This window comes from Gymnogyps californianus, chromosome 17 (genome assembly GCF_018139145.2).
Source record: "Gymnogyps californianus isolate 813 chromosome 17, ASM1813914v2, whole genome shotgun sequence".
Classification (NCBI taxonomy): Eukaryota; Metazoa; Chordata; class Aves; order Accipitriformes; family Cathartidae; genus Gymnogyps; species Gymnogyps californianus.
This window is the reverse complement of record NC_059487.1, coordinates 16772771-16798151: the sequence shown is the minus strand read 5'-3', so window position 1 is coordinate 16798151 and position 25381 is coordinate 16772771. Positions and strand designations below refer to the sequence as shown.

Below are 25381 nucleotides of genomic sequence, written 5' to 3'. Positions count from 1 at the left end.
GTGCGGAGCGGAGGATGCCCGGGCGGGTTGCAGCCCTCCTCGGCCGTGCCGTGCCGTGCCGTACCGATCCGTACCGATCCGTGCCGCCGGCCGTGCATTCTCGCGGTTCTCCAGCAGGCGCCCGGCCCTGGACATTGTCTCTTCCTCCCGGAGGAAGGGCCCTCCGCGGCCCTCCACAATGTGCTCTTCCAGGCGCGGCTCCCCGCGCCCCCCGCCGCGCCCGGCCCGGTGCGCCCGCCCCCCGCGGCCCCGCTCCCCTTCCCCCCCCCCCGCCGCCCCCGCCCCCTCCGCCCGCGGCCGGGCCCCGCTCGCCCCCCTCCGCCTTCCCCGGCCCCCCCCCCCCCCCCCCCCCCGGGAGCCGGGAGTGACGCGCTCCGCAGCGCCGGCCCCTCTCCCCGGGCAGCAGCTGGTTGTCAGCCTCTCCGGAGCGCCGCCAGCCCGGGCCCCCTCCCTCCGTCCCTCCGTCCCTCCGCCCCGCGCTCCCAGCCGCGCCGCCGGGCTGGCGCAGGCCGGCAGGCCCCAGGCTCCGTTCCAGGTAGGCGCCCACCCGCGGGGCTCCGGCACCGACTCCCGCCACCGGCACCGGGGCGGGGGGGGGATGCGCGGGGCGCGGGGGCTCCACGCGGCCGCGGTGCTGCGGGAACGGGGACGGGGGGGGGGGGGGCGGCATTGGCGGGCGGGGCGGGGCGGGGCGGTGAGGGGGGGGGGCGGCCGCGGGGCCCTGCCCCAACTCCGGGGGGAGCGGCCGCGCCGCCCCGCTTCCCCGGGAAGTTGCGGGTCGCCCGCCCGGCTGGCCGGTGGCGGGGCGAGGACGGGGGGGGGGGGGGGGGGGGAGGTTGGCGCGTCCTTCCCCGCGCCCGGCGCGGCTCCCCCTTCCCCGGAAGAGCACAAAAGCATAGAAGAAAGTGGGAGGAGGAGGAGGAGGCGGCGGCGGGAGCGCTCCGGCCCCATCAATTCCCGGGCACCGGCCCCGCGCCGCCGCCGCCGCCATCGCCGTGCCGCCCGGCCCCGGCTCCGGCTCCGGCTCCGGCCCCGGGCGGGGATTGTGCTGGAAATAGCCGCCTCCCTGGAGGTAAAGCCCTACTTACGTGTCAATCCCCGCCGCACGCTGAGCCCCGTGCGCCAGCCCCGGCTCCGCGCACACGCGCGGGCAGGCAGGTCTCCATCGCGGGTGTATTTATTTACCTGCGGGCGGAGGGGCGCGGGGGGGGCGGGCGGGACGGGGACGGGGACGCTCGCCCGGTTCCTGGCACCTCGCTGCTGCGGGGCGACACGCGTGGGAACCGAGTCCCACTGGGGGAAACACCGGGTCCCGCGGCCGCCGGGGGCGGGGGGACCCCCGGCTGCTCAGCCCGCAGTGCTGCTCCGCTCGGCCCCCTCCTCCAAAGCCGGGCCCCCCTCCGACACCCCCCCCCCCCCGACACCCGCTTCCCGGTGCTCGTGGAAGAGCAAAGTGCCCTTCCACACCGCGCGGTTTATGGGTATCGAGACACCATCCCCGCCTCGCGTGGAAAAGCAAACGCCTGCCCGGCTGGCAGCAAGTTCAGGTGCTGGGGAGGCGGGTGCGGGGCACCGGGGAGGGGGGGGGCCGGAGCCGGGCCACCCGGGTGTCCCCCCCCTCCGCCCCGGCCCGGCGGCCCCCGCGTTCAGCACCTCCCCGCTGAACAGCAGGAGCGCGGGGGCAGCGGCTGCGGGAGGGGGCTGCGGGAGGGGGCTGCGGGGCCGCCTCCTTCACCCTGCGCAGCATCCCTCCGCTTTGGGGCGGTGGGAACACTCCTCGGGGAGGGGGGGATCCCCAGAAGAAGAGCTCCTAAGGGGAGGGGGGAGGAGGTGATGATCCTCCCTTCCTCTCCCATTTGCCGTTCGCCTTTTAAATTAACTCTTTTGCCCGTTTTTGGGAACTAACAAATACTCGGTTTTGCCGTGTCCCGTAGAAATCAGCAGAAATTGTAGTAAATAAGGATGTGAGTGACCTGACAAAGAGCGCTGGGGATGTTCCGTTTGGTGTGTGAATTGCACACACGAGTAGGCAGCGCAGTCACAGCTCACAGCCAGCGTACACCCTTGTGCTTTAAGGCTTCTCGGGCTCTTTGAAGCAATGACCACCACAGTATTTGTGGCTGCAATATCAATCTTTGACCTGGAGTGTTTTATCTTCCATTAGTAAGCCTTTCTCTGCGCTGAACTGGTTAAGTTAGGGTCAAATCTGGTTCAATACCTTCTTGGCATGCTCAGAGGGCCGGGTTTAAACAGTGGCTGAGGCGGAGATGAGGCTGCCTTCCTGAGAGCTCGTCCCCGAGCACCGTGCTGCTGCCGTGGGTCACGGCGGGAGGTGCTCTGCCCCGGCCAGGTTTGGCAGGTCTGGGGGCTGCCTGTGCCGGGCAGGTCGCGGCTGGCACGGCGGTGGGGGCTGGCAGTCACGCGTTGCCTTTTGTTGACTCTAAAAACACGGCTGCTTCTGGTGGGAAGCTGAGCGTGGCTGCACGCTGGGGAGGTTGCATGGCGCACAGCCTCGGTTCCTGCTCCGCGGAAGGAAATCCCATCGGGATAGTAGGCTGTGGCGTGAAAGGACATGTTTTAAAATAAAAGGACTCAAAGAGAGAAAATAAACCGTCCTGAGACTCGGAGCCTGGAATACTAAGCGTGAGGCACAGCATGTAAATGACTGGAGAGAGACTTTCAAGGCAGTCCCCGAGAAACTGAGCCTGGCTGTAAAATAAGCAGGTTACCGATAGCCTTGCATATATTTACGAGATATGGTTATAAGAGTAGCTTCCCCCCCTGCCCTGTTCCAGCCTGCGCTATGGGAGGTTGTTCTCCAGGAAGGAGAGCCGCCGGTGAAGAAACATTGTCTAGCAGTTAAAGCCTTGCAGTCCGGAGGTCTCGATTGTGTTCCTGGATCTGCCAACGACTCGCTGTGTTCTTGGACCAGCCGGGGCGGCTGTCAGTGCCCGGGGTTTCCAGCTCTATAATAGGAAGAATACTTTTCTAACTCAGAGGGAAGTTGAGAGGCTCAGCGGACGCGTGCAGGCGCGGTGCTCGCAGATCGGTGAATGGAAAGTGGGACAGAAATACGGAGTGTGAGTCCTGCAGATGTGAGTGTCTGCCTTTGCCGGTTAGAAAATATTGGCTGCGAGTGTCTGCGGAGCAGCTGTGAATGTTGGACTGTAGATAAGGAGAGGAGCAAGGATGTTGTTTTCCAAACCCTGCGCGGTGCCGGGAGCCCTGCTCCGATGTTTGGGTGTGGCCTGTGAATGCACCAGCAGGATCCGACTTCCCCTTGCCGAAGAGGAGCTGCACGCACGTTGCCTGACCCTTGATCGCTCAATCCCTTGAACGTTGGAAACAAAGCGATGGGACTTTACTGCGGGGTGAAGAGATCTCTCCAGAGAGCTGGGAAAGGCAGGAAGGAGGAGGGCGGCAGCGGCAGTGCCGGGGTTCGGGGTTCGGCTCTGGGCTGGCTGGTTGGGGCAGCCACTGTCACTTCCATCTGTGCCACGAGTGGCGTGGAACTGGGGAAAAGGCGGCCGGTCCTGAGACAGGCACTGGTAATGGATTGTGTTCTGTTTTCTAATGAAAGTTTCATTTGAAGTTTGTTTACAGGAAAGAAGAAATTAGCAGAGAGAATTCTCCTGAGAACCCAGAGAGGAAAAAGAATGAGCTGCCTGACTTGCAAGCCAAAAGAGGGTGGAAGGGTAGATTAGATTTACCGTATTTCTCCGAGTCGTAGCTGTTGCTGCCGTTGAGAAACGCTTCCTTGTTTGGCTGGCCGGTGGAGCCCACTTTGAGGCTCAGCCTTCAGCCAGGTTATTGGCATCCAGGGGAAATTCAGAGCTGCCCACCCAGCCAGAAATTTTGTTCCCGCTCTGGTGTCCTGTGTTTTGACGCTGGGACGTGTGCTGTGCTGCTGTCCCTCCGCTCCAGCTGACCGAAATGGGGCTGCTCCTGCGCCGTGGCTGGGCAGACGGTGCTCCGGGCATTGCTGCCGGTGCTCCGGGCATTGCTGCCGGGGCCTCCTGTCCCTGGGATTGTCCCTGGCGCGAGAGGGGCAGTGCCAGCAGTTGCCGCTGGCACTGACGGGCAGCACGAGGAGGTCACAACGCTCAGCCTTTGGTCTCCCAGGGGTGTCCTGAGGAGGGAGCTTGCTGGTGGCCTCTGGTGTCCCAGCGAGCAGTGAGGGATGCAGCCGAGGAGCAGCGGAGGACGCCAGAGCCACAGCGATGGGGATGGCCAGAGCCGTGCTCGAGGTCGGGGCCTTTCTCTTGCTTTAGGGAAGAGGCACAAAGGTGTGAGGAGCTCCCAGGGCACCACGGCGTGGGCAGAGCTGCGGGGGCTGCCCCAAGCCAGCAGGCAGCAGATGCTCTCTTCTTCCCACCGCCGGCTTTGGTTGTTCCCCGCTGCTGTGAAGGGTTCACCCGACGCTGCCTGCACGGTCGGCTTTGCATTCCCTTGGGCTGGGCTGTGCCGCGGGAGCTGTGCGCTGCCGGGAGGTTTGTCCCGTTGGTGTTTTGGCTGAGGGTATTCGTGCTGGAAAGCAGAAAACTCTGGGTGGAAAGCAGGGGGTGGCACTGGGGACGTGGGGATGGGGCTTCCTGGCAGGGTCCCACGGCAGCAACCTGCTCTTTCTGCTGGTGGCTGGATCCTGGACTGGTGAACGTGCGATGGCCTTGTTTGACTTGAGTCATTTATAGCTTATCAGTTTCTGGTTTGATACCCAGAGTATTTCTAATAATAGGCGAATGTTATTGCACCTCGAGAGAATTGTACACATTTATAAAGCACTCTACATAGCATGTGCGTGCGAGGCATCCTGCATGTCACCGCTTTTCCACCATGCATGAGTGCATGGAGAGCGTGATGCCTCCCGGGTTGCGGTTTGGGTGCCGAGGCTGGGCGTCCTCTGCAGCTGAGCCCCGCAGACGCTATGCCTGAGCCAGACGCTTTCCGAAAACGTCGCGGGTCGCTCCCAGGGCTCCTCCTCCTCACCAGACAGGTGAGAGACTGTGGGCAGCAAGGACCTTGGCATTTGCGTTTGTCTCTTAAGCTCTGACAGTAATCTTGAGTAAGCCTTGTGAAGAAGGCCAGATATTAGGGTGGCTGCCTCCCTGCAAATGCTTACAATAAAGAGACTATTTATAGTTTGCAACAGGGAGACCTTTGCAGTTCTGTTCCTGTACGTACAAGATGGAGTTTCTGGAGAGGCAGGATTGCTTTGTGGCTGGTGTGGCAGCGGTGCTGTGCTGAGCCGGGGGACACCATGCCTCCCCCCTGCCTCCCGCCTCTTCTGTTCTGCTCGACCTGGGCACGGGGGGGGCTGCACGGGGGCACTGGCTGGCAGCACGGGCGGGCCTGGGGGTCGGGGCATCCCCGTTCCGTTGGCGGGCGTGCATGGGGCTGCTGAGCCCCGTCCGTCTGTCCATCCCTTGGTGCGTGCGGGGTTTCACAAGCCGTAAATTCCAGGAAACTCCCCGGGAGGCACATCGAGGGAGCGGGCTGGGGGTGGGCGCGAGCCCCGAGCCAGCAGATGTGTCTGCAGGGACGAGGAGCGGGGAGGAAAAGCACAAACCTGTCTTTAAAGACATTTGTTTGTTCACAATAAAAACTGTCAGCCAGCAGCAGTCAGACAGGGCAGTTTTTATGAGGTGCAGGCGTAGGTTGGAGGGGTGCTTGCCAATTGCTCCTTACACGGAAAGGGAGCGGGGATTGTATTTTATCTCAGGACCAGGGGGAGGAAAAAAAAAAAAATAAGAGCAGAGAGTTTACAAGCCTTTGAAATGTTTCAATCAAAGGAAAGCACAGTTGAAAGCGGTTCTGGAAACATTTTCGGTGTTCCCCTGCACCCCAGGGCTCTGGATGTGGTCTCTGCCCATTGCTTTGGGAGGGGAGCAAGGAGAGGAAGGCAGATAAAGGGATCACCAGCAGGACCGTGTTCATACGGGAACACGTATCTGCTTCCTCCCAAGCTGCATGTTCGGAGAGTTCAGCCCGGGGAGGTCCCGCAGCCCCTCCTCTCATTCAGGATCTCAGTGCTGCCTTTATGATGATGGTTTTGAAATCCTGTGGCTGACCTTTCTGGCGCTGGAAGCGATCCAAGGGCTGTGTCTCGAAGTACTGTAAAGGTTAGCGAGAAGGGAGAGAGAGGGAGAGAGAAAATGTCCTTTCAGCTGCAGGAGTGGGAGAGAGGAATGTCATTTATGCCATTGGGGAGCAGGCGGCTGGCCGGGCTCCCCGGCCCAAGCTGGGGTGTCCTTGCCTCGCCGGGGACCTCGCTCCCCCAGTCCCTTCCCAAGGTGTGTGTTGTCATTTTTGATCAGGGTACAGAGGCGGTGTCCCTTCGAGAGGGCTGGAGGAGCAGTCCCTCGGGGCTGTGCTCCAGGAGCCTCCTCTGCAGCATCAGGCAGCGCAGGTCTATGGGGATCGGTGCCGCTATCCAGATCTGCCCCACCGGCCGCTCCCTGCCGGTGCCAGTCCTCTGGTGATTCCTGTTGCAGCAGATGATTTGACCTCAAAAAAGTCCGAGATGTTTTACGGAGCCGTTTCAATGGAGTTGCACCCATCCTCAGCTCCCACATGCCGCTGCCTCGCCAGAAACGCGCTGGGGTGGATGGAGATTAAAGGGTAAACTCCAGGGCTCAGCCATCCGCTCCTACAGGATGCGAGCTCTTTCTAATTGTCCTCAATTAGAGACAGTGCCATTGCTCAGGCACGTCTTCAGGCAGGAAGCAGAGCCCGGCCGGCCCCGCTGGGGCAGCCACCTACCCCGGCGGAGGGAAGGGCTGCTCGCCCTGGCCTTGGGCAGCGCCGACGGGCCAGCAAGCGTTCTTGGGGGGCAGGAGCTGCCGACCGAATCGTTTTTAGGAAGGAGTGCGGTGAGGAGATGTTAAAGCCGGAGAAACGAGGAAAGAAAATAGCTCAGCAAGTTAACCCTTTCCTGCTTGCCTCCAGGATGAGACATCGGTGAGCAGCGAGGACTTTGATATGAACGACTCCACATGGATCTCAGCTGACCAGCACCTGAACTCCAGCCTGAGCCCCAGCCAGGACGAGAGCATGCGCAGCCCGCAGAACCTGCACGGCCATGAGGACGGTGAGTGCCCCAGTGGGCGGGAAGCGCTCTGCGCCTCTGCCACAGGATGTTTTTGTGACTTATTAAACATTAACCAGTCCTTTCTGATCAGGTGTCCCACCTGTAGGATGGATTTCATGTCAGCACAGGCTTCGAAGCAGCGCCGACTCCCAGTCCTTCCCATTTAGCCGCTGGGTTCCTGCTCAGCCAGGGCCCTCTCCAGCTCAGAGCTGACGGTCCTTGTGCGCGGACCTGGCTCCCAGCTCCTCCAGAAAGAGGTCACCAAATCCCCCCCTAAGGCATCAGGGTGTAGTTCCCCGGGTGTGACGAGGAGAGCCCCATTAGTCCTGAACCGCGGGCTGCCCCGCCGCAGGAAGGATGCCAAGGCTTCGCAATACAGGCCGCAGCTTTCCATGCTTGGAAAGCTGCACCTTAGACAGCGCCTTGGATCCCCCCGGCAAGAAATGTGTAATCTGCAGTAGCCAACAGTGATGGGAGCGTGGGGTGGACGTGGGTGTCTCCTCACTCAGGGCAGGCGGTTGGAAAGGGCTGAAGGTGGCACACATGGGCTGGGTGCGAGGAAGTGTCGGTGGTGTGTTACTTCTATGAAACATGCTAGTTTAAAGTAAAAGAGCAAGTAAATAAATGGTAGAAGTACAAGTTCAGGTCAGAGTTCATCTCCGTGATGCTTGGAAGGATTCGGTGGTTGGACTGTTACCGGCTTTGGCTCAAGAGGTTGAATCCCTCATTGTCCCCAGCCCGGCTGCTGCTGGGAGAGCAGGAAGGGAGTGGAGGAGCTGAGGGACAACCCGGGCTGGGCTGGTGCTGCTTTAAGAAAGGGGACTGGAAAACCACCCTGGAGGAAAGAAAGGGCTTTTGTGCTGGCAGGTGTCCCTGGGGTGGCTTTTAGCTGCTTGTGTGGCCAGTGGCAGGGACAGCAGGGACGGTAGGGACGGTAGGGACAGCAGGGACAGTAGGGACAGCAGGGACAGCAGGGACACTGCTCTCTTCAGTCTACCGCGTTGTGGCACTTCAGTTTCTATTCCAAAGCTGCAGTTTTGAGAAACTGCTGGTTTTAACTAACTAGCCCCAGCCCCGCAGTCAGGCAGCCTTGGTGAGGATGTGAAACCTGCCTGTGCTGCACCACGTCCCCGTCCGGCGGGACGGGCAGCAGCACTGCTGCCGGCAGTGGCCCGGCGGTGGGGCTGTGCCCGTGGCAGGAGGAAGGGTGTTTCGGTGGTCACACAGCTGCTCACATCAAAAATGTTCGGCTCTTTGGGACCAGGCTGCAACCTCCGCCCCGAGCGAGCGTGCCTGTCATACCTGTGGCCTGGCCGGGTCTCTCCGTACCCCCTGAACTTTGCCATTCTGCCGTCAGGACATTTCGGGCTTGTGGCTTATCCCTCACCACTGAATTCCCAAGTCTCATTTACAATCTAGAATGACACGGTTTTGATCCCTTTGCTGAACAGTATTATTCAACAGGACAGTAATTTAATAAAGGACTCACGTATTTAGGCAAATCAAGATGTTCTCACTAAAGCTAAAGCCTCTCTCTCTCTCTCTCTGCCCTCTTAGGAAATGCTTCCAATTTTTCATGCCCTGTGGTTTTTCTTCAGAAGCAGGTGTCCTCTTTGGGGCCCTTCTTGGCTCCTTTAATTTCTTTTGTAAGGTTCAGTGGTGAGCAATAAAGCACAAATAGTCCCTTCCTTTTGGTGAGGAATGCAAGTGTCCCAGGCTGTCCCCGGGGGCAGCAGAAGGCTAAACCAGGTAGACTTCGGCAGATCAGAAGTGATGGAGTCGAAGAGTAAGCAAGCCAAGCCCAGGGTTACTAACGAGATCCATCAAGAAGCAGCCAGGGACTGGGATTTCCATCAGGCTGTTGTACTTCAGGGGGCATTTTATGGGACTGAAAAGAGGTTTTGTCACTGTGGTGAATGTCCGTGTCCTGTATCGGAGCTCTAAAATACAGGCTAATGCTGCTGGGGTGAAAGGCCTCGCGTCAGTCCCTCTGCCAAACCAATGCTCCCACCCAGGACTGAAGCACGCACAAGGCTGAGAAGGGAAGAAGGACGATGGAGCGACCCAGGCGACCCAGGAGGGCAGCGGGCGGTTAGAGGAGAGGAGCACGGAGCAGAGAAGGAGCACGTTGCGAGAGGAAAGGCAAATTACTGGCACGGGGAAGGGAATGTCCATGAATGAAAGTGTTGAGCACTCTTCAGTTTCCTCTTCTCTCAACCCATGAAAGCTCTTTTTTTTGGAAGCAAATATATTTTACCGGGTTCACCCTGGCTTGCTAAGGCTGTGCACATGCAAGACTTTCCCAAGGAAACCATCTAAATGTGAGTAACCAGCCCGTGTGAACTGCGCGCTCCTTGGAGCCCGGTTGGCCAAGGTGCCCTGCGCAGCGTGCCCGCGCCGGGGCAGCCCAAGGGCTCTGGTCAAAGTACTCCATGCCAAAACTGGACGTTTATCCACGTCTCCTGCACTCAGCTGTCCACCGTGCCCTGCAGCAGCCCCGCAGAGCCCCAGCCTTCTTCCACCAGCCGTGGGAGACGTGGCCAGTGCCGCGGCGAGCCCCGTGCCTCCCCTGCAGCCACGCCGGGCTCAGCTCCGAGCGTCCCGGCTCTGCAGAGGGGTCTGGTCGCACGCCACCTCCTTCGGTCGGGAGCTTGTTCAGGACTCGGTACTCTCCTCCCTCTGGAAATCCTTCCGAGTTACTAAATTGCTCCTGCCTGCTGCCGTCCAACGGGTGGGATGCTTGGAGTGTGTCTTCTGTGAAAGGCTTCCTAAAGTATAAAGTTTTAATGAAGAGTTGCCTAGTAGGAGAGCAGTATCATCTGACACGCTTGTTAAAAAAAGTCTTGTTTAAAGTACCGAAGCACCAACTCCAGGTCTTTCAGAGGCCTGGGAGGAGCAAGTGCTCTCCTATGGCATACGAGCAGAGCAGTATGAAATCCAGAGAGGCGGGAGAGCAGGGAACCATCGACCCATGCTTTGATACACAGGTATCTGCTAAATCTTCAGAGAGCTAAAAAGCAGCTAGGACGAAAGCCAACACCTCCTTTTGTCTCCGTGCCCAGAAACCTTGGCCCGGTATAGCCATGCTGCAACCAGCGTCAGCCCTTGGAACAGCAAGAACAAATTAGACCTGATGACTTCAGTGGGTGAGGGACAGAGAAGGCACCGTCGGGAGAGCGTCGGCAGCAGAGCCGGCGTTCCTGCTGGGTTGGCGGGCGCTCGGCGGGATGCAGGACACACCGGCCAGCTCTGAGCAGCGACGCTGACGCGCACACGCTTGCTCCTTCCATTTTCCTTTGTTACTCATCCTGCGGGCCCCAGCATGGAAAACGTGAAGCTCCCTGCAACATCCCTTCCCCATCGGATGTTGCTCACAGCGTACGTGCCCGCAGGAAGCCAGCAGCTACCCAAAGCGACAGCAAGATCAACACAAACTCTTTGCTGCTGAAGCGGAGCTATTGTGCAGGACATCCTGGAGGGACACGTCTGTGGGAGCCCGCACGCGTTTGGAGCAAAGTGACCCTGAATGCTGCGCTGCCTCGCTGTCCCCTGTGCCCATCACCGTCCCTGAAGGCGTCCCGTGCCCACTCCCAGCTGAGCGCAGGTCCTGGCGCCTGGCCCTGTCTTGCCGCAGCAGTTTCATCTGGAGTCTGTCCATCTTCAGAGCCTGCCTGCATCCACAGGCGAGCGCAGCATTACGAAACCTCCCGGTTTGGTCTGGTGCATGGGGCTGAGCGGGGTATCCCAGCACGGGGATGCTGTGACCTGCTGGCGGGTGCAGTGCCCTTGAAGAGAAAGCAGGAGGCAGACCCCTGAAACCCCCGCGTATGTGACATGGCAAAGCACTTGAACTAATGTATAAGACGCCTCTGCCTTGCCCGCTAATAGGATACGTCTTGCCTCATCCCTGGCCGTACATCCTGCTCCATCGCCCAGGAGCAGCGCTCAGCCAGGGTGGGGGTTGCTGCTCCTCAGCCCATCCTGCCCAATTCCTCTGAAGAGCAGGGAAAGCTCCTGGGTGTAAGATCTGCTTTCCTGGCATGGGGGCATGGGCTTGCTTCATGGCACCGTGTTGGGACAGACCCCCTTCCAGCTGAGGTCCCTGCCTGTAGTCCTCACTTGCCTGGCAGCATCCCCACTGAGCCCGTTCTGCCTGGAGCAGCCGTGGCTAATCCAGACCTTGGAGAAAGGACTTTCTTAACCTACTTAACTGTGAAGGCATGTGCTCCTCGGGGGCATCCTTCGAAGCAGCTGGCTGGGAAGGCTCCCAGGTGCTGGGGACATCCCTCAGGAGCACTCCAAGGAGGGACCTCAAGGACATGCAGGCAGGCGTTATTTCAGAATGCCGTCCTGGGAGCAGGTAGGGCACGTCACTCCTCTGGATGCTGTGCCCTGGGACCGGCAGGGACAGCACCGAGCTGTCCCCAGCACAGCAGTCTCTCTTCTGCTATGGCACGTGTCCTGCGGCTCTGGGTCATGCCGCCGTTATTTGGCGAGATGCCCACGACGTACTGCACATCACCGGGTTCCCTGAACCACCGACCTAGCAGAGCGCTTTCAGGGGAGGAGAGCGGCCCTCTTGCCAAGTGCAGACCAGAAGCCAGGCCCTGCACAGCGAGCTCAGCTCCTGCCTGCAGGACCCCACACACCAGCCTCACGCCAGGCTCTGTCCCCAGGCCAGCCGTGACGCCCTGCTCCACACCTGCACCTCCCCGACAGCTGGTACCCCACCGCCGGGCGATGGCACCTCCTCACTTCGCCGTAGCAGGGTCACTCACTGCGGGTGGCATCCAGTGTCGCGCCGTTCCCGGTTCCCCTCCACCACCGGGGCTTTCCTCGGCTGGCCCTGTCCCTGCTCCAGGTGAACACAAACGCGCCTTTGCCAGCCACAGGGAAGGCCCAGCAGACGCGTGGACAGCCGTCTGACGGCTGGCCATTGCAAGAGGTGGTCTGCGAGCCCCGAGCCCCTTGCTTTTCCCAGGCTGCAGAATCCTCGCTGTTTTCAGGGCTTCTTGCACCAGTGTTGGATTTCACCCTCCCAGAAGCCCTCGCTCAGAGCCTAAACAAGACTAGGACCAGCATCCAGGCCTTACAACAGCTAGATGTGACCTTATCTTACTTTTCTTAGGCATATATTCCCTCTGTCCCCCGGGTGTCCCCACGCCGTGCTGTCCCTGCGGCAGAAGTCAGCAAGCGCGTCCCTGCCTTGCCTGAGCGGTCTGGGCTGGTGGCTCCGTTCCCCGTCACCTCTTCCAGGGGCACATCTGCTCCTCCCGAGCAAAGGCCCTCGCCAGCGATAAACACCCTCTTTCGGCGTCTTTTGAAGAGCTGTCCTTTCCTGCTGCAAGGCTGAGAAGTGCAGCACGGGTGCTGCGGTGCCGTGGTGGCTTCACCAGCCTGTCGCACTGAACTTGGCTCAGGGCTCCCTCCCGGCTGGTGCAGGCTCTGCCGAGTCGGTCGGTTTGTCCTGCTGGTGCATGGAGCAGAGTTTTGGGCGGCTCTTGGTCCATGCAGAGAGGATCACCAGGCTACTGGGCAGCCAGCACCGCCCGTGCTCCCACTTTCCTCCCCAAATTGAGCACCCCCAGCCGAAGGGGTGAGCAGGGACAGCGGGGTGAGCCCCGCAGCACGTCCCTTGCCTGGGAGGGGGGCAGAGCCCAGTGGCTTGGGGCCGGTTCCCCCTCTGTCCTGCCCAAAGGACTGGGGGTGAGCAGCAGGTTCTCTCTGGCAGCAGGTCTGCGCTGGAGGCACCAGCTCCGCGTGAATCCTGCCCAAAGCCACCAAACCCGTTTGTTTGGCGTGGGGAGAGGCGGTGCCAGCAGGGCCGTGGCGTGTCCCTTCCCTGTGGCAGGATCCGGGTGGCTGCCAGCGGCGGTGGCACAAGGAGAGGCTTGGTCTGTGCCACCTCCTTTCCCGCTGCGGGCGAGGGCTGGCTCCTGGCTCAAGCACCCCTCGAGCAGTGAGGTGGCCGGAGGAGCAGCGGTGGGAGGGACGGGGGTCAGGAGGAGAAGGGAAAACCAGGCAACAGAGCGTGTTTGTGGCAAAGCTGCTTTCTGCAGTGGGAGCTGCCGAGCTTCGGTGCATGGGAAAATGTCCGTCGTGGGGCCAGCACGGTGAGGTCCCGGTGCCAGAGGGAGCTGCTCCCTCGGGCTGGGCAGTGGAGCCGGGGGGAGATGGCACCGGGGGGCACCTTTCATGCCGAGGGAGGGGGAGCCGGCCGCACAGCACTGCCTTGTCCGGCCGAGCTTGCCTGCAGGCGTGCATTGTGTCCAGCCATGCCAGATGTCTGGCTCGTCGAGGGCTCTGGTCGAAGGCAGGGACCCGGGGAGGGAGCGCGGAGGGTGGACACTTTGTCTGGGATGTAACGAGGTTTGCATTAACGAAGGAAGACAGGAAATAGAGCGCCTTAACTGGACACTGGCCAGCCCCACCGCTCCGCGGCCCCCAGCGACATTTCTTTTTTCTATCTTATGCATCTTAGAGGCAATCAGCCGGGCAGGACCTGGAGAAAACGGGCTTCGTGCTCTGGCCATGTGGGCAGTGCGGGGCCGGGGTGGCCACGGCAGCCGGCACAGCCAGGACCTCTCTTGCCACTCACCGCCCGGTCGTGGGTGCGGGAGCCCCGGGGCGCCGCTCGCTTGTGCCTAATGAATGCGGCGCTGCCGCCCAGCCATGGCCCCCCGCGGGGCCCCCGTTCCCACTCGGTCTCTCTAATTTGTATTAAGTATCCCTTCCTCGCAGGCTTTCCTCCTCCCCTTCTTCCCCCTTCTCGTCTCTTTTGTGAGTGAATAATTTATGGCACTTTTCATCTTCCTGGCTGTTGTTCCAGGCAGGCGGCGGTGGGATGCTCTGCGCCCTCCTGACAGCCGCTCTCAGGCTGGGTGTGCAGCTCCAGCCCGTGCTGGTGCCACGGCGGGCTGGAAACGGGGAAACGGGGCATTCCCCTCCCGGTAGCGATGGGGAGTCTCAGGTGGGAGCAGCAAACTCTGCCATCGCCCCACCGGCCGTGGGCTGGCAGAGCAGGCAGGGCCACGGCTGGCGGCTCCGTGGCGGTCCACAGGGGACCAAGGGTCGCTGGTGGGACCCGGTGGTGGCTGCAACGCCCGAGGCCGCACAGGCAGGCAGGCAGGCAGTGGCCGAGGGAGTGCCGCCCCGGTGCCGGTCGGGGGCTCCCGCTGCGGTGGGGCGCAGGCAGGGCCGGGCGGCCCCTGGCCCACCGCGTGGTGCGGGGCTGCGGCGAGGTTTCCGTGGGCCGCTGGCTCTTACATAAGCTCATTGTTTTCTGAGTCAAAAGAGGTTTTGTCTCCGCTCTGGAGATGTGACAGGAGGAGGAACAATTTGCCCCATTCATCTTTAACTCTGCCTTTGGAGAGCGGTGCGGTGGCCTTCGCCGACAGAGACGTTAAACCCAACCACTTCCCCAGCGTAAAATCTCCCGGGGAGCAGGTGTTGGAAATCGCCCCTTACCCTCCTGATCTCCGCAAATCCAGCGCCACAGAAATCAAGGATAATCCAGCAGCCTCTTCAAAATGAAAACGCTGAGCCCTGATTAATTCATTTAATAAGTGACTGATCCCCTCCTCCCCCAGCACTGCGACCCAAGGAGCCATTTTGCCTCTCGCTCTCCCAGGCTGGGCACTGCCGGGGAGATGCCGAGGCCGCAGCAGAGGCGTGAGGCGGCTTCCCCATGGCCGCCTCGCCAGCCTCCCTGCTCGCCCGGCCATGGCCTGGCCTCCGCAATGGGGCCAAGGAGGGCAGTGCTCCGGGGGCCTCGGGGCTGCGTGGCCTCCATTGGGCTCTCCAGCCTCACCGGCATCCCCCGCACGGTGCCGGGGTCTCCTCCACCTCCAGCCCGTGGAGCCCCGGCTCAAGGGGATTAAACAGGAGAACAAAATATTCCGTTTTCCGACCGAAAGATCAAACCGGTTAGAAGTGACATTGTTTTTACAGTTCCATCTGCTTCAATTAGGGCGCGGGGGTGGAGCAGGGGGGCTCCCAATTATCCTCATTAGAGGGGCTCCTCGTGCAGCCAAGCTCCAGCCGTGAGCAGGGAGCTCACCAGGCTCGTGCTGGTTGATAATGAATATATTCATGGCTGCGCAGCCTGGCCTTGCTCGCCTGCTGCTGCTGGAGCCCTGCTCGTTACGTGTGTTTTGGGCACTCGCTGGGAGCCTGCAGAAAACCTCTCCAAGCTCAGACGTTTGGTGGGTTTTACCATAACAGTGATTCTCCGGGAGCGCAGCCTGCCGGCACGGCCCCACTGCTGCTCAGCGTCCTGCCGCAGCTGCCGCTGGCGGAGCAGGAGCCTAAACCTGGTCCCGGCACCCAAGATGGGAGGGCTCCTGCTCCCTCTCCCCCAGGTCCCGCTTCACTGTGGGGTGCCGCAGCCACTGCTTGGGGCTGGCCATGGGCTGGAGATACCCCAGCGAAGCTGCCTGGGGAGCGGCACCGGCACCGGCACCGGCACCGGCCCATCCGCACCAACCAGGAGAGCGCAGCACTCCCTCCCGAGCCCATCTACGTTTTTAAGCTGACTGAGGTCATTCCCGTTTGGACCCAAGGACCTCAGCAATCTGAATCTGTGGCCGTTTCTCGGCTCACAAGACTGAGATTAATCCACCACTTTATATGCGGAGCTTCTGGGAAAGCATAACCTGTAAAAATGTAGAAATAAGAAAATTATCTGTAGCTAGTGGGTTTACAGACCTCATTTACTTACGTTCATCCTTGATTTAAACTAAATTGTTCTTTTAGTAGGTGCTGGTCCCTTATGTTAGATTCCCATTTCATTTTCTTACTCCACCTGGACAGGTTCCTAGAGACATCTTCCTCTTTGTTTTCAATAGGTTTTGGCTGTAGCAAACCCAAGGTTTGTAAATGCAGCAGAGTTGGGTAGAAACCTGATTTGCAGCTGCTGTGTGTGTTTTGTGCAACACAAAAGAAAACCCAAGACATGGAGAAGTCGGGGGAACCCCGACCTCACCCCCAGGATCCTGCCCGCTGTGAGCAGCCGGTGCGGGACTGGTACTGCTGACGGGGACGGGAGCTGCAGGGACCGGGAGCAGAGCTGGGGGCTGTGGGGAGGCTGGAAGTGGATGGACAAGGGCAGAGCGGGATGCCCAGGGAGGAGCAGGGGTGCTTAGGGCAGATTGGGGATGCTCAGGGCAGGTTGGGGATGCTCAGGGCAGGTTGAGGATGCTCAGAGCAATGCAGGGATGCGCAGGGCAGGTTGGGGATGCTCAGGGCAGGTTGAGGATGCTCAGAGCAATGCAGGGATGCACAGGGCAGGTTGAGGATGCTCAGAGCAATGCAGGGATGCGCAGGGCAGGTTGGGGATGCACAGGGCAGGTTGGGGATGCTCAGGGCTCCTGCACAGTCTTCTCCCAGGTGACATCTCCCTTGGTGCCCCTTGCCTGGGGGGGGTGGTTTGTGGCATGGAGGGCCCCTGGCCCCAGCTCTGTGCAGGCAGCCGTGCCGGGGGCTGCCTGCAGCCCCAAGGACAGGCAGGAGGTCCCTGCTGTTGGCCTGCGGGACGGGTGCTGATTGGCCCTGCGGCGCTGTTGCTGTGGCTGTGCCCAGGCTGACGGCGGGGCCTGGCGTGCGGCTCGTGCCTCCGCGCATGGGAATAATTCTCCTTAATCCTTCCGAGAGGCATCGCTCGATGAGGCTGGAGCCTCCCTCTGGGAGCCCCGTCTCGCCTGGCGCGGAGAGCAGAGCAGGGGGAGGGATGGCCGCCATCCCACGGGCAGGGAGGCCTCCGCGCCCCCAGCCACCTGCCCGCTGCTGCACGGGGCCGCGGCCGAGCCAGCACCGCTCCTGCACCCGCGCCGAGGGTGCGGAGTGCCGGTGGCGGGTCTGGCTGCGTGCCCCGGCAAGGCGTGCGTGGGGCAGAGGCGCAGCAGCCCAGATGGGGCAGAGAGCCCCGAGGAGCCTGCACTGGTGCGGGAGCTGAGCCAGGCCAGCCGTGCTGGAGAGCAAAACCTGCGGGGGTCTGAGAGCAGCAGCCCCGGGTGCCCTGGGGCAGGAGGGGTGTTGGGGCAGGAGGTGGCAGTGCCCTCGGCATCCTGCTCCTCCAGGTATGGCTGAGCCAGCAGCAGAAGCCCTGCTGCCATGGTCTGGGCTGCAGCTGCCTACCAGAGCCCCACCGCCGCGGCACAGGGACGGGAGACCAGAGCCGGTCCCGGGGGGCGGCTCGGAGGGTGCCCCAGGGTAGTGCTGGCTGCTGAGCTCCCCCAGAGCCTCGCACGCCTCGGCACGCAGAGCCAGCGCTCGGCCCTGGACGGGAGCAAGGGCTTCTGCCTGGAACTAGCCCTGTGCCGGGGAGGGTGACGCCTGCTGCCGGCCGGGAGCACCCGGCACATAAACACCACCCCGGGGATTAGGTCAGCTCTGGTCATTGCTCAGACGAATAAGTGGATCAGTGCAAGGGAAAGCAGGGGGAGGGAGCTCTGCTGAGCGGGGAGCTCGAGTGGGGACCTTTTAATTTAGGGGCTCGCGGGGCCAGGAGCAGCCTTGGCGCAGGCACAAGGCTGGGCAGCGAGCGCTGGCGCCCGTGGCGGGGCGGCTGGGGACGTGCGGCGGCAGCCCCGGCCGGCCCCCATGGTCGGCTTGGATGCCCGAGTGTCCTCAAGTCTGTTTATTTTAAGGGATACAAAGTCCTGGGCTGCTGCAGGGTCACAAGAGCACTCGCCGAGCTTCTCATTAAAGTTTCCCGTGGGTGCTGGCGGGGGGGAGGAGGAGGAGGGTGGGTGGCAGCAGCTGGGCACCGTCCCGCCACCCCGCGCCCGCACACCTTTGGACCTGGCACCCATGCGCCGGGAGCCGTCGGCACGGTGCTGGGGCCGCCCCGCAGCCCGACCCCATTGTCCTGCGGCGGCGCGGGCCGGGTGTGGGGACCGCCATCTGCTTGTCGCTGCCGGCAGCTTCTTTGTTCGCCGCCCGGCGCACGCTCGCGCAGGAAGCAGCCCCCCACGTGCTTCGCCCTTTCCCTCTCGCAGAGGCACCTAATGAAATAAAGGATTTACTGCAGCGAGGGGGAGGGAAGGGGAAACGGGCTGAGCAGTTTGAAAATGTCGTGCCTGGCCCCGGGGCTGGGCTCTTTGGCCGGGTGCAGGCAGGGCTGGGTGCAGGCAGCGCCGGGCACGGGCAGGGCCGGGCTCTCTGCCACGGCCGGGCTGTTCTTTGGAGCAGCACAAAGCGGGAGGCCGGCATGGTGGGAGCCGTGCACGGGCAGGGGGACGGTGCCAGGACCTGGGGATGTGAATGTGACCGAGACCGAGCAGGAGCCGGGCTGTGCGCCGAGTGTGCGCGGCACTGCTGTGGCCAGGCCCCTGGTCCGTGGGCTCTGCCTGTTCGGGCGGTGGGGAAAAGGGGTGGCCATGCGGCTGCCGTGGGGATGGCTCTGGGGCACGTTGAAACAGGGAAGCAGGAGTGTCCACGTAGGGTGTAGGAGGTCACTTGGACTTTGAGCAGGACAGGAGGGACATCCGTGCAGCCCCTGTGCCCTCCCTGCAGCAGCGTGCCGAGAAGCCTTGCCGGGCGGCGTGCCCGCTGTGAACAGAGCTCCTAACGCTGCTTCCAAGTGGCACAAACTCAGGGTTTTCCCACCAAAGCGAGCCTGTCCCCACGCCCCAGCACTCTGCGGAGCAGCATGTCCCCGAGCCATCGGCACTGGAGCTCGTCGCCTCCCACCGCACCCAGCCCCAAACTGGGCCAGGAGGCCCACGCAGGGAGGCGAGGGACCCGGCACGGAGAGGCAATGCCCCTTTCTCCTCCCTGCAATGCAAACAGAAATCGAAAAGGACCAAATTCCAAAGTTCTTATTCAAGCCCAGGCGCCGTGGCCCCGGGTGGAGGTGTGGGGACCATCACCTGCCGGAGGGACGGGTGGCCCGGGTGCGGGGCACGCCAGCGTCCGGTGTGCTTTGAGGGACGAGGGAGCGGAGCTGTGCGACGATGGCCCTGCAGCCGCAGGCACCAGCGTCTGTACCTCCAGCTGCTGCATCCCAGGGCCCGAAGCGTGATTGTGCCGGCCTGGCTCCCGGCAGCACATGCGGCGACTCACCCGCCAAGTGAGCCCAGAGCGGCCCTGGCCGGGCAGGGGCTTCCGAAGCAGTGGCACATCCACACTGCACGTGCCGGCAGTCCCGCAGGTGGGCTCAGGAGAGGCTGGCACCGTGGGGGGCAGAGCCGCTCACCCACCTCGGGGAGGTGGCCACAGGGTGCCACAGGGGTGACCACGCGTCCTTCCTTGCAGATGACTCCTCGTCAGAGAGCTGCAGCGGGAATGGCTCCTCCACCCTGAACCCCTCCACCTCCAGCAGCACGCAGGGCGACAGCGCCTTCCCCGAAATGAACGGGAATGGCACCGCGGCCCCCATGGACTTCACCGCCTCCGCCGACGACCAGCCCATCAACCTCTGCGACAAACTCGCGCCTGCCCACGTCACCCCTTCCTACCAGTCGGACAGCTGCAGTGCCGACGGGCTGCGCAGCAGGGTCAAGTACGCAGTGAAGACCACGGCAGAGGTACGGCCCGGGCTGCAGGCGGCCGCTGCCGGGGCTGGGCGAGACAGGACGGCCGCGCGTCCCCGGCCGGAGCCGGGCACGGGGCACGGCACATTGGGAGCAACCGCACGTGAGGCGCCCGAGGCCAGGCAGGGACACGGATCCTGCCCCCGCACCAGGAAAGCACAGAGGGGGGAGCAGCAGGGCTGGGAGCCTTTCCCTTGTAGGGAGGAAAGGACGGACGAGCGCCGCGCTCGCCCGCTGCCGCTGCGGCAGAGCAGCTGTGCCTGGCCGCGCTCCAGCCTCGGGGCTGCTGCTGCTCAGCAGAAACCGGCCCGAGTGGTTGGCGGAGGGAGGGATGGTTTGGGAGAGCCGGGGGGCATCCCCCACACCCCGCCTGCCCCAGAGCCGGGGCTCTGCAGTGGGCTCGCCTCACCCCCAACCGGCTGTGCCGCTGCTGCCGTGCAAGGAGGAGCCCGTTCCCGCTGGGTCCGGGCAGCGTTCCCCACAGGGTCAGGCAGAGCCACGGGCCCCACCAGCCAGAGCCACATTGCCTGCGCTTCGGGCCGTCACAGGCTCCCTGAGGCCGCCCCGAGCAGGCAGGCGCTGGCACTCGGGGGAGCCCGGTCGTGGGTTCATCTCCCCAGGTTGCAGGGGGACATCAGGAAAGGGGACAGAAGCAGTGAGCCAAGGAGAAAGCTTTTTCCTTGTGACCCTGGGCAGGGCGGGCAGGCGAGGGCTGCTTGCGGTAACCCCTGTCTCCTCTCAGTCCCCTCCGTACAGCTCCGGCAGCTACGACTCCATCAAGACAGAGGTCAGCGGCTGCCCCGAGGACCTGACCGTTGGCAGGGCCCCCACGGCCGACGAAGATGACGATGACCACGATGACCACGAAGACAACGATAAGATAAATGACTCAGAAGGGATGGACCCGGAGAGGCTAAAGGCCTTCAATGTAAGGAGGGTGCCGTGGGGAGGGTGAGCCCGTCTGCCTCCCGTCTCGGTGTTCCCACTGTCTGTCTGCTCCTTTGCAGATGTTCGTGCGTCTTTTCGTGGACGAGAACCTGGACCGAATGGTTCCCATCTCCAAGCAGCCCAAGGAGAAGATCCAGGCCATCATCGAGTCCTGCAGCCGGCAGTTCCCCGAGTTCCAGGAGCGGGCGCGCAAGCGTATCCGCACCTACCTCAAGTCCTGCCGCCGCATGAAGAAGAACGGGATGGAGATGGTGAGTGGCCGCCCCACTGCCCTGTCGCTCGCCACCGCTCCCGTGACAGCGGGTCCCTGAGCGCCTTCTCTGCTTGTGTCTCTGCAGACCAGGCCCACGCCGCCGCACCTGACCTCCGCCATGGCAGAGAACATCCTGGCTGCCGCCTGCGAGAGCGAGACGCGGAAAGCAGCCAAGAGGATGCGGCTGGAGATCTACCAGACCTCCCAGGTACGGTGCTCGCGGCTGGAGGTGGGCGAGGGACAGAGCTGACAGCATCCTGCGGCGAGGCGGGGAAAAGGAGAGATGTTTGTGAGCAATTTGGCAAAGCATTTTTAAAAGTCTTTCTAAAAGTCAGAGGGCTGCGGAGCAGGGCCCCGTGGCGCATCCTGAGACTCAGGCCGGCGGGGATGGGGACGCTGGTTTGGGCTGGCCACGCTGCAGCCGCGGGAGACCGGGCGTCCCCACGCCGTCCCTCCCGCTGGCCCCAGAGGGCAGCCGGGCTCCTCGCTGGAGTAAGTCTGTGTTTCCCTCGTGCAGGACGAACCGATCGCTCTAGACAAGCAGCACTCCAGAGACTCCACAGCCATCACCCACTCCTCCTATTCACTGCCAGCTTCATCTTACTCCCAAGACCCAGTCTACATCAATGGAAGCCTGAACTACAGCTACCGTGGCTACGGGTCCCTGGGGGGCAGCCTGCAGCCGCCCGCCTCCCTCCAGACGGGCAACCACAGTAACGGTAAGCGGCCGCACGCTGCGCCGGGGCCTGCAGCGGCACGGGCAGCCCACCCAGCCATCGCCTCCACCCCGTGCCCGGGCAGCGTGCCGCGGGCTCCCCGGCATCCTGCGCTGTGCGGCTGAGCTGGTCGCTGGAGGGGAGGCAGGGGCTGCTCCCGCGGCTCACGCCAAGCCCGGTCACGGCAGCACCTCGGCCACCGCCGCGCAGAGCTGCTCCGAAAGCCCCTCTTCTCCTGCAGCCGACGGAGGCCTCTGCCCGGCTGCTCAGCTTGCCTCATCGGCGGGCGGTTAATTGTTGAACTGAACTTGGAAGGCCTGTTTAGGTGGCACTGGTGGAGGGAAGGAGTGTCACTTAAAAAAAAAGAGAATCTGTACCAGCTATTAATTATTAACACGAACGGGCGCCTATCGCTGCCCTGATCTCGTTGCTGGTATGAGCCGTTCCTTTCCCAGCCTGTGTTGGCTGCTCTTGGAGATGGGGACGGGGATGGGGACGGGGCTGGTAAAGTTCGGGGGCTCCGCAGCAGCGCCCGGGGCACAGCCAGCTCCTGCCGCAGGTCGGGAGGGTGGCGAGGGGCTGGGGGCCGCGTGGGAAAAGCGGCCGGGGGAACAGGACTGAGGCTGCAGGGCAGGAAGGCAGAAGGAGAGCGCGGGCAAGGCTTGAGGGGTCGGCTGAGTTAGGAGCAAGTGAAGAGAGCGGAGTAGCCTGGGGCCGAGCAGGGCACTTGGGGAGGTGCCGTGGTGCCTGGTGACTCCCTGGCACCCGGGCGAAAGAGATGTGGGATGGGGTGAAGGCTGTCCCCTTGGGCAGCAGCCCTCTGGCTTTGCCCTCCCAGCAGCGGTGGCAGGAGGGGCTGGAGCCCACGCCGGTCCTCGGCCGGTCCTTCGGCAATCTCTGGGCTGCCTTCGCTTGCCCCGGTGCGCTCTGGGCTCTCGCCCTGCCCCTGCCCACCCGGAGGGAAGTGAGGATTTGGAAGGATGTGATTTCTGGAGCCCTGAGAGATGCCTGTCTGGGATTAACTCTTATCATCCCTTCCTAATGCTTCTTAACCCTGAATAAAGATCCCGCCCCAGCCTCCAGCTGCTGTGACCTAATCCTTGCAGCCGTGGCGGAGGCAGCAATGGTTCCCCCCCAGAGCAGCACAGGCACCCCTGGCCCCCCGCGCTGCCCGGCCCCCTCCGCTCGCCCGGCCCAGCCGCGAGTGCTGGCTCCTTGATGTGAGACTGCAAACACGCAGGAACGTCTCAGAGCAGCCCCAGTGAGCCCGTGCCCCGGGAGGAGCCGACGGGCCCTGGGTGTAGCACGCAGCAGCAGCGCACAGCAGCACCTTGCTTCTTTCTAATGGATTTCTAAACCTCTGCTTCGCAATTATTTTTTTCCCCTTTGCCCAAGCTCTTGCCCAGTCCTTTAGAGGTAAGAGCGTGCTGCCGTAGCACTGGCAAGGAGCGCTGCAAGGACCTGCGCCTTCTCCTCCCTCCATGAGCAGAAAGCCTGCAGGGGTTTGCTGCCCAGAAGTGTCTTCTCCCTCCATCCCCCACCTAAGGCGATTCTTGCGCAAACCCACAGCCCCACTCCCAGCTCCTTCCCCCTTGGTGAGCCGGGAAACGGGCTCCGTTTACTGCTGCCTTTTCTGTCCAGTGAAATTGCTTTTGCATGAGAGCCTTCTCCTCCTCCTCCCCTTCGCAGCGCTGATCAGCCTGGCATGGAAGTCCTTTGCTGGTGCCACTCCTCCCGCAGCAGTTGCTGCTCCAGCATTGCTTTCCTTGGACGCTTTCCTTCCCACCCCGGGGCGATGGGCTCCCCTCCCTGCCGCCGATCTCGGGGGGCTGCTGAACTCTCCTGTCCTGCTTTGCAAACCACTGCAGCGCCCGGTCCCTGCTCGGTGTCCCTGGTGTCCCACGGCTGCGTCAGGCCACCCGGCAGGAGCTCAGCCCTCCTGAAGCCTTTCTCCAGCATCGCCAACGGCTCCGTCAGCCTGCAGTGCTCCAGCCCACAGCCAGGGGATTCGTTCAGGGTCTTCTCTTTCTCCTTACCCCCGGGCTGCAGCCTCACCTGCCTCCTCTCCCTAACTGCTATCACATCCCTAGTACACATCTTTCCTCTTCTCTCTTAGTTTCTAGTTGAGAGTGTGGTTCTTGCGCCTTGTTTGGCTTCTCTTACTTAGTCCAACAGGAAGCTAAATCCAGTTTTTCCCCTGCCTTTACCTGGCTGCGTCACTCCCCAAGCTGCGTACCACCTTTCCTGCCAAAGTCTTCCACGCGCAGCCACCCAAGCCGGGCTGCACACACGTGTGCGTGGCTGCGCACACCTATCTGTCTGCAGGCAGCCAGAGCAGAGGCTGACAGTGTTTCCTGGGTCTCAGAGAACCTGATAATTTTGTGACTTTTTGCAGGTTTAGGATCTGTAGCGACGCAGGAGGGTTTGTGAGCTGGGGCCGCCGTGTGTCCTGTTCTGCAGGACAGGCGCACGTACGTGGCCAAAAATCACATGCGATAGAGGTGGAGCAGAGATGGACTTAGGAGAAAAAAATCATCCCTGCCCATCAGGCAGATCATAAATTTTGCAGGACTTCATTTCATTTACGGACTAAGCCACAGAAACGTGCAGCCTCGTAAGACCATCTAGCCCTCCCCAAACCCGATACCTAAGGCTGAGCACGTAACCGTGTTGCTGGCCGGGGCGGCGTGCGAGAGCCTGGGCCGGGCAGGTCTCCTCCTCGCCGCACAGCCCAGCCCGGCCCTGCGTGTGCGGGGCACGGACACCGTGTAGTTACCCAGCACTAAGCCAGGGAAACACACCCCGTGCGGGATGTTCCTTGCCATGTGGAGAGGGAAAACCAGAACGTGGAAGATGGTTTTGATGGGCAGGTACCCTCAGGCGCTGGTTTAGCTCCTGGCAGAGCGCGGCCGCAGACCTTCCCTTTGCCGAGCGGATGGGACAGGCTGCAGGACGGGATTTTTGTCGTGTTGACTCTGAAGGCTCTTTCCTTGTGGCTGTTGTAGAGGCAGTGACTTGCCTGCGCTGGCTGCCTGCGCTGGCTGCCTGCACTGGCTGCTGCGGGAGCTGGGGCTTCTCACGTTGTCCGGGGCACCGCACTTGGCAGGGACCTTCCTGCCGGTGCAGAGGTCCAGGAGCAGCGGCTCCCGCTGGGGATCTCGTCACGACAGGACGGACACGGGCAAGGCGGCTCTGCCTGAGCTTCCCTCTTGCTTTTCCTCGGCAGGTCCGACCGATCTCAGCATGAAAGGTGGGGCCTCCAGCACGGCCCCCTCCAACAGCACCAGCAGGGGAATGCAGGCTGCCCAGCTCAGCCCCACGGAGATCAGCGCGGTGCGGCAGCTGATCGCCGGCTACCGAGAGTCGGCGGCGTTTCTGCTTCGATCTGCAGACGAACTGGAAAACCTCATTTTACAGCAGAACTGACTCCCTGTGTCTGCATCGCTCCTCTGTCGAGAAGACAATTTATACCTGCTAGAAAGAGGCTCCCAGCGGTGTCCTGCTCAGGACCACCATCGTCCTCCCGTGAAGCGGCGGGTACATGTAGTTTTAGAAGGTGGAATCCAAAAGACCTGTTTTCTTTTACACTCCAAGCACCTGGGACTTCAGGCACAAGGACACGTTTTTGAACCGTACCAACACCCGTGCGTCCAGCCGACCAGAAGCCAAACCTGCGGCTTGGAAGGATGTGGGACTTTCAAGGGCAGAAGGGAGCCTGGGGAGGTTTGGGGCTGCAGATGTATTTAGAATAACCTTTGTGGACCCAAATGTTAGATTCCCGTCCCCAGATAATTTCCAAGTCTTAGGTGAGCTGAATCACATATTTATTGAGAAATGGACCCTC

The 25381-nt window shown here is 62.2% G+C and overlaps 1 protein-coding gene across 1 annotated transcript in view; it reads left to right on the top strand.

Annotated features, from left to right (window-relative positions):
* Positions 1-25381, top strand: part of NOL4L (nucleolar protein 4 like) — a 47737-nt gene extending 22356 nt beyond the window's left edge. The window contains exons 5-11 of the mRNA XM_050907617.1: positions 6946-7087; positions 19343-19614; positions 20363-20548; positions 20628-20819; positions 20907-21029; positions 21339-21540; positions 24764-25381. Of these exons, the coding sequence (XP_050763574.1) occupies positions 6946-7087; positions 19343-19614; positions 20363-20548; positions 20628-20819; positions 20907-21029; positions 21339-21540; positions 24764-24963 (1317 nt within the window). The 3' untranslated portion in view covers positions 24964-25381. The remainder of the gene's footprint in view (positions 1-6945; positions 7088-19342; positions 19615-20362; positions 20549-20627; positions 20820-20906; positions 21030-21338; positions 21541-24763) is intronic.